The following is an 8,539-nucleotide window of genomic DNA, read 5'->3' as shown; positions in this document are numbered from 1 at the left end:
GATAAGATTTTTGGGTTCAAATTTCGGATGAATTTCAAAATTCAAAATTCAGATAAATTTTTGGGTTCAAATTTCGAATGAATTTCAAAATTCAAATTTCAGATAAATTTGGGTTCAAATTTCAGATAAATTTGGGTTCAAATTTCGGATGAATTTCAAAATTCAAAATTCATACAAATTAGGGTTCAAATTTCGGATGAATTTCAAATTTCAGATAAGATTTTCATCAAATAAAATCAAGCCACGTGGCATGTCTATCTTGCCAAAATTTTCTATAAAACCAGAGGCTCAACTCATACCTCTCACACCACATCTTTCTATATTTTCATTTCTCAGAGTTTAGAATTCATACTTCATTCATTCTCAATGGAAGATTTTAGGAGATGCTTGGAGAGGCAAAAGCGAGAAACAAATGAGAGAAACCGTAGAGCAGATGAAATCAATGAGTTGCAGAGACAAGTCGATGAACAAGTTCTCATAGTAGTGGCTTTGCAAGATGAAGAGAACCAAGGTCGCCGCCGTGGTTCACAAGTCGGCCGCCGCCGGAATGTGAAAAGACATAGGCATTCTCGGGGTAAGAATCTTTTGGAAGATTATTTTATCCCAACTTCTTTGTACTCTGATGTTGATTTTTGAAGGCGATTTAGAATGCAACCTCATTTGTTCAATAAAGTCATGCATGATATTTGCAATTATGATGCATACTTTGTTCAAAAATGTGATGCTACTGGGGTTTTGGGGCTTCTTCCGGAGCAAAAGCTTACAGCTGTTATACGAATGTTGGCGTATGGAGCATCTGCTGATCAGGTGGATGAGATTGCCGGGATGGGGAAGTCCACTACGTTGGAGGCTTTGGTAAGATTTTGTCAAGCTGTTGAAACTCTGTACACTAGGGACTACCTGCGTAGACCTACTCCTAGGGACCTCCAACGGCTTCTACAAAAAGCCGAAGCTCGAGGATTTCCAGGAATGATTGGTAGCATCGACTGCATGCACTGGCAATGGAAAAATTGCCCAACTGCCTGGCAAGGTGATTACGGAAATAGAAAAGGCCAAAAAAGTATCATCCTTGAAGCCATTGCTGGCTTCGACACATGGGTTTGGCATGCCTTCTTTGGAGTTGCAGGATCCCAAAATGACCTCAACGTGTTGGGTCAATCCCCGGTCTTCAACGATGTATTGAGAGGCCAGGGCCCCAATATCACCTATCAAGTCAACAATACATTGTACCAGACGGGGTATTATCTAGCTGACGGCATCTACCCGAGGTGGACCACTTTTGTCAAATCCATTCCGAATCCCCGATCCCATAAGCAAAAATTATTTGCTACCTATCAAGAAGGATACAGGAAAGATGTCGAAAGGTGTTTTGGCATCCTTCAAGCTCGGTGGTTGATTATTCGAGGTGCGGCCCGTATGTTTGATGAGGAGATCCTCCGAAGCATTATGATGACTTGCATCATCCTCCATAATATGATTGTGGAGGATGAGTACGATTATGATGCTTTAGAGGTCTACGAACCGGATCCAATGAACATGGCCTTGACACGGATTTATGAAAGGCCCATGGGGCCAAGTGGAGAACCGTTTGAGCCAGAACCGTTGGTGAGGGATGGTCATTTGATGACCCGAATGATAGATCGATATACAGAGATGCAATCTTTGTATATTCATGAAATGCGTCAAGTTCACTTGATGGAGCATCTATGGGCAGTGAAAGGCAATGAAGATGAATGATGGAGCATAGATGCTTTGGTTATGTTTTATTTAGTTATGGTTAGGTTGTGTTGTATTTTTATTTATTATGGTTTGGTTGTGGTTTGTTATTATTATTGTGCCTTGTTTGTAGTTTTTTTTATTTTTATTTTGTTTTGTTTGAAGTATGGAATATGTTGAATAAAAAGGTAATTTATTGAATGCTTTGTTTATTAAATAACGAAATGTAATACAAGTCATTATGAATTACTACTACTAAAATAAAATACATGAATTACAACAACTTTAATAGAAAACATGAAAAATACAAATACATAAAAGGTATGCTAACTAATTTAATGGTTTCCATCATTTAACCAATCCGTGTTGCTAGGCCCATCATCCCGGAAAAGTCTTCTTCTCATAACATCCCTTCGTTCTAGCTTCCAAAATTGTTTTGTTTCAGGGGACATGTGGCTTGTATCCATCGCCATGGTTTTCCGATCCGTCTTGTCCATATCTTTTTTGCGCAAATACTCCCTTTCTCGTGCATACTCGGCTTGAAGGGCCAACTCGTTATCCTGGCGTTTCTGCTCCATTTCAATTCTTATGCCGTTTTGCCTTGCAATTTCCTCCAAAAATTTTGAATTATTATTGCTTGAATTACCCGCTTTCTTTGCCTTCGAGGCCTTTCGGCCAATGGGCCTCGGCTCCTTTTCGATGGGTGAGTCTTGACTCATAGGAGAATCGAGAGGTGAATCCGATGTCATTGAATCACGGAGTGGCGTCTCGTTTAACACAACGTCCGGACCCGTCGGAATAATTATGAAGCGTTTGCAATATTTCACCACCTCCCAACATTCATGATGGTTGAAACTTTTTTTGCCATCCCCGGTTGCACCGAACCACATTTGTGCTTGAATCATCTATTTAACAAAAAAATGGAAATGCAATAAATATTTAAAATATATTGGATATGCAAGTAACAAAAAAAAAAAATAATGGAAATGCAATTAACCTTACAAATAAATTAGAATTGCAAGAAAATTAAGAAACAATTGGAAATGCAAGAAATATTAACAACATATTGAAAATGCAAGAAATATTAACAACATATTGAAAATGCAAGAAATATTAACAAAATATTGAAAATGCAAGAAATATTAACAAAATATTGAAAATGCAAGAAATATTAACAAAATATTGAAAATGCAAGAAATATTAACAAAATATTTAAAATGCAAGAAATATTAACAAAATATTGATAATGCAAGAAATATGAACAAAATATTTAAAATGCAAGAAATATTAACAACATATTGATATTGCAAGAAATATGAACAAAATATTTAAAATGCAAGAAATATTAACAAAATATTGAAAATGCAAGCAATATTAACAAAATATATATATTAGGAGATTAAACTTAATAAAATAAAAATTATAAAATACTTACCTCGTTAGTACGATTTTCCCCGCTTCTATAGTTGTCCATCGCTTTTGCTAGGGCAGCTCTCCATTTTCCCAACTCTTTATTGAGAATTTTCCACCTACTAGATAATGTCATCTCCGTACGAGTAGACCCCGGAATTTTTTCACAAAATTCGGCATGAATTTTTTTCCACATATGAAAAAATTTCATCTCATTGCTGGACACGGGACAATGACAAATTTGGAGCCAAACCTCACACAAGGAAACATCTTCCATGGTGCTCCAAGCCCCTCCGGTTTCGATAGAAGAAGCCATAAAAATATGAAATCAAAATACAAGGTGAAAAAGAGGAAAATGTTGAGTAAAGAGTGAATAATAGTAGAAGTATAATGAAATGTATGAGGATTGATGTTGAAAGTGAAGGGTATTGATAGGTATTTATAGAAAAAAAAAATCTTAATTTTAAAAAAAAATTTCCAATTTTTTTTCATATTTTTATTGCCCAAAAAAGGCTCAGCCGTAGGATTGGATTCGGATATGCTGATCGGAGAGCTGGGGGCGCGACACGTGGCAACTTCCAGTTGGAGCTGGCGTCACGTTGACGTCAACGCGCGCTGGTTCAATTTTTTTTTACCATTGGCGCGTCGCCTTCTGGCTAGCCCGAGTTGGTGGGTCCCAGAAGCCCCCCAGGCTTGAGCTAGGCGCTGGAACGAAATTGTTTTTTCCCCCCCTCGCCTCGGGCTTGGCTGGCCCGTTGGACTCGCTCTAAGGGCAAATTGGTGGAGTTGCTCTAAGTTAAATATTAAGTTAATTAATTTTTTTGTCTTTTTACATAATAATAAATTAATTTCTTAATGATTTAAGTATTTGGATGAACAAAGAGAAGTACGGAATTTAAATAGAAAAATTCTTTAAGTATTAAAGTTAACCAAAAAAAAAAAGTGTGAGGGTTTAAATAGAAAAACTCAAAAGAAATGTGGGGTTTAAATAGAAAAGCTCAAAAGAAATCCTCGTTATGAACTATTTTTCGTTTCATTTGACTTTACAGTCTCTGATTTTTGGTGATTTATTTTCCCCCGAAAGGGGGCTGAGTTTGATTCTCTCAAATGGGGTTTTAACTTGCAAAACAAATTTGAGTCTTGAGGAAAGGAGCCAGTTCAAGGAGCCAAACAATGGCAATGCCATGGGCCATGACCTTTTGGATGGCAAAGATGGTGTGGTTGGCTGTGACCGGGTGGGTTTCGTCTTGCTTGACTGTTGCTGATGAGGTTGCTGGTTCCATCAGAACTGGAGATATTGGCGCTTTTCATGTTGGCTGATTCTACTGCCAAATTCACCAGTCCAAAGCTCTGGTTTGTTTTAGAGTCTACTCTTTATTTGTCTCATATCTATTCGTCTCTGTAAATTTCTTTGTTTGTTATAGCTTTGGTAGATTTCTAATCAACCCATCTGAGATAGCAGTGTATTTGTGTGTGTGAAGGTTTGTCTGGTTGTTTCCCGTGATGGGTTTGTTGGATTATGTTTAATCGCTTGTTAATGATTAAATAAGAATGCAACATAAACAAAAATACAAAGGATTTTCTGAACGGAGATTAGAAACCTATAAACCAAACTTAGCCAATTGATATTTCCTATAATCCATATATTGAATTGTAATAGGGGTTACATCACTAATTGTCTCTACTAGAGAAACCACTCTAAGCAAGAACTCATGCTTATCCCCGTTTGAGCCAATCCACCATATGATCCGGTTCGGGCTTGATGGGGAGAAGATGTATGGTTTCAGGGTTTTAAAAAGGTGTAAGAGGAATGGTGTGTCTTGGATAATAACTATTAAGCCAAGCAACAAATGATCAAAAGTCATGAATGTCTGGAATGCTGGGAACTGTAAACAAGAATAGTACCTAGGCAAGTTGGAGTTGATTGGATTGTTTGTTGATGGAAGGATGGAATTTGGGTTCTATTAACTGAACATGGTTGCTGAACATCCTATTTTGTGTGGATTGAATTGGGTAGAATTTTGGTTAGAGAAGAAAGATATGATACCTAGATTTTTAAACATCACACCTCTTGTTAGAATTGCATTATTAGAAATCTTAGTAACTTGTGAGATTACTGGTTCTCCATTGATTATGATTCATAATAAAACTTACGTCAACTTGTGTAGGCTCTAGTACTCCTAATTCTAATTGGAGGTTATAAGCTATTTCATAGCAAGCATGTTGTTGGCGAATTTATTAAGGCCTGTGAGCAACAGCCAATGTCATGTGAATCAGGAAATAACAAGGTACACTTGGTTGTTAAGATTAAGTTTACTCAAAGGTAAGACTGAACTATAAAAAATGGCATACAAGGTGCAGTAGTGAGGCCCAGCTTCGAAATCAAGCTCAATTCCGGAAATATGTTCATATTGCTTTGTTTTTGTTTTGGTGTGTGTGTGTGTGAGTTTCCTGTAGTCTTTTAGGTTACTAAGGGAGTTCTATGTGTCTGAGAAAGTTCATTAATATTGACCGACAATATTGTTTTACTATTGGAGATATGTAGAATTGTAAAAGTTCTGTTGACATTTCCTGCAAACATGATCTCTTCAGAAAGCAGGCAAAGTTTTGAAAGAAATCCAAAGTACCTGGGTACCATTCAATTCGAGATTGTCACTGGCCATGATTTCTTCTGTTTAGTGTGTCACAATAAACAAAACAGTTTGTTATTCACCCAGGGTAATGATAAGTCACAATTAGGTAACCATCAATTATGTGTACATTAGCAAACTCATTTGAATCCCATCTACCTTTTGGCAATTTGCCTTTTTCTTTGGAACTTTACTATTTTGCTACCACTTCAAAGGATGACTGCAATGATTGTGGCAAACTCAATGCTATTATTGAAGTTAAATACTTTTTCAAAAAATTAATTGCAAGAGGATCCTCAGAACTAAGTACAAGTCAGGCTCTGCTGAAGATTTTGGACATGGTTGATAAGGGCTTAGTATTTAGGACAGTCCCCTTAAGTCCATTCTTGTGCTGGGCATGCCTTTTATTTTGGGATGAATTGGTTCTCTTCTGCTAATGATCTGTCTTTAAGATGTTCCTGCTCTGAATATTTTGATGTCATCATTAAGTCAATTTAGTGTAGCAAAGATTGGGCGTGTTTTTGATTGTTTGTTTTCATCTTTCATGAAATCAGAATCCAAGGTGCTCAGGATCTAAAGTGATAATTGTTTTTTGAATGAGATGGGGCATTCATAATTGGTTGTTTTTGGTTTTTCTGTTTCTCCGGCAAGTTAAGTTAAAAATGTAATTGTTGCAGTGTTTCCGTTATCGAGCATACTGTAGATTTTTAAAATTTTCTTCTTGCAACTTCAAATCAATATCTGCACTTTTAACCCCTTGAATCTGAGCCATGTGCTTTTGCTTCTAGACCTCTGTCTGCCCAAGCACCAAGCCCCATACAATTTTACCATAATACCAAGTCCTCTAAAATTGATAAAATACAAAATATGCCCTTGTCTTGTCGCTACCATGCTCCCCCGCAGGATTTCCCTTATCTCCATTGTTTGTTGCAGTAATTAATTCATATATTTAGTTACTTCATTAACAAATTTCAATTATTTTCCTTTGCTTTCCTAAAAGTATACAGTCAAATTCTCCATGTTGTAACTGGGTCATTTTATCTGTCAATTCTGTGCAACATCAACTCTTTTTTTCCTGTACATCTGCAGCTGATTGGAGGTCATGGATAAGATGAAGGGATGGTGGATGCATGACCTGGAGATCCAAAGCAGCATTTAATTTTATTTTGTGAATGCTGTGAGTAGATCTTTCAATGGATTTGTGATATGTTGTTTCATAGTAAATACAAAATCATAGTTGGGATTTTCTTTGTACTGGAAAGCTATATTTTTCACATTTTCAGTTTCATATTAAATACAAAATCATAGTTGGGATTTTCCTTGTGCTGGAAACTTGTATTTTTCTCAGCTTTGGTTGGAACATTGCTTAAAAAGTTTGGTTGTCTGACTTTAAAACCAAGTTTTCCTGGTGGGCTGCTTTGTATAGCAAATTTCCTGAGTTCAAACAATGGTGCTATGCAAATTTGGTAGCTATTCAACAATTTCTGGGAGGTATTTTTGCCAAAAAATCATACTATTTGGATGCTTGGAAGTCAAAAAATGAAATACTGGGAAACTATGGGGCCTACTTGATTTATTTTATTTTTAAATTTAGGTTGATGGTGAATATAAAGTGAAATTTTCTGCACTTTACAGTTTATACTTGCACTCGAAGTGGTCCTTCCTTGTCTTCCTCATGTGGCTTGACCTATCTAATCTAAGTTTGGTACAGGTTTAGAAACTAGGAGATCTTAATCTTAGTTTACAATTCGTTTGATACGATCTGATTTGATTATCACCCCTTATGTGATGATGAGTCCCCCACCCAAGGTACTGGTTGCTAGTTACAAAACTTGCAACTTAGAGCGAGTTCAGACTCTGCCTGTTTTGGACCAAAAAACTTTGTGTGGGGTTGCTCATGCCGCGTAGCAGTGCTGAGTTATAGTAAGTATTTCGGTGTCGATGCGTTCATTTATTTTCATTTTCCCCAAACCCCATCAGTAACTTATGATGCCATCAGTAATTCTTTGATGTTCTGTGTAGGACTAGTAGATATATTCTAGTTTCTTGAACGGAGGATGTATGTAGAGAAGGGCAGATCTGCATTTCTTTTTGTTCATATGTATGTCACACACTCAATAAAATGAGAAGAGTCTCATGAAACTCAAATTTATAATTAAGGATTTTAAAGGTTGCATGTGTAACTTAAATAAACATAATAGAAAATGGTGGCAAGGACATCTTAGGTTAGTTTGGTAGGGGTGTTCATGCAAAACAAACCAACCTTGTTACACAATTTGTGAAATGGCTTTGCTTCTGATTTCTCTCAGGCTGTATACGCTCCATGCCTTGGAATTAGATAAGGCAGAACATACCAATAAAGTTAGGAAGACAATGACCTTGGCAGCCCAACCCACATGGGAACAATGGAGTTGGGGTCTTGCCTGGGTGGAATTAGTCCTGGATTTGTGAATGGTGGTCCTGCACATTTATCATATGTCCATTTCAATCTGCTTCTAAATTGATGGAAACTGTCATTTACTTGATTCATTATTAAATTCCTCAGCCCTCTTCCAGGTAGAACAGATAGCAGATATTTCCAAAGTTAAACAAACCCATGCTCAATTTGTAGCATTTGAATCTTCACCTTTTGATTGCTTGGTAGATTTTCACCCTTTGGCTGCCATTCAGCGTTGCTCAAATTATTGCCAGAGGCAGGCATATTGGCTTTTTCAAGAACTCAACAAATTTGGCATTCATATAAATTCACAAATTATTGAAGGGTTCACCAACCCATGTTCAAT

General features: G+C 36.8%; 1 protein-coding gene across 1 annotated transcript; it reads left to right on the top strand.

Annotated features, from left to right (window-relative positions):
• Positions 1–4,116: 4,116 nt before the first annotated feature.
• Positions 4,117–7,088, top strand: LOC117613573. The gene is made up of 2 exons (XM_034342179.1): positions 4,117–4,479; positions 6,846–7,088. Exon 1 carries the CDS (start codon positions 4,300–4,302, stop codon positions 4,444–4,446), a length of 147 nt encoding a protein of 48 aa, XP_034198070.1. The 5' UTR covers positions 4,117–4,299; the 3' UTR covers positions 4,447–4,479; positions 6,846–7,088.
• Positions 7,089–8,539: the final 1,451 nt, after the last annotated feature.

This window comes from Prunus dulcis, unplaced genomic scaffold (genome assembly GCF_902201215.1).
Source record: "Prunus dulcis unplaced genomic scaffold, ALMONDv2, whole genome shotgun sequence".
Taxonomy (NCBI): Eukaryota; Viridiplantae; Streptophyta; class Magnoliopsida; order Rosales; family Rosaceae; genus Prunus; species Prunus dulcis.
The sequence above is the reverse complement of the archived record's forward strand: the minus strand, read 5'-3'. Positions and strand labels throughout refer to the sequence as shown.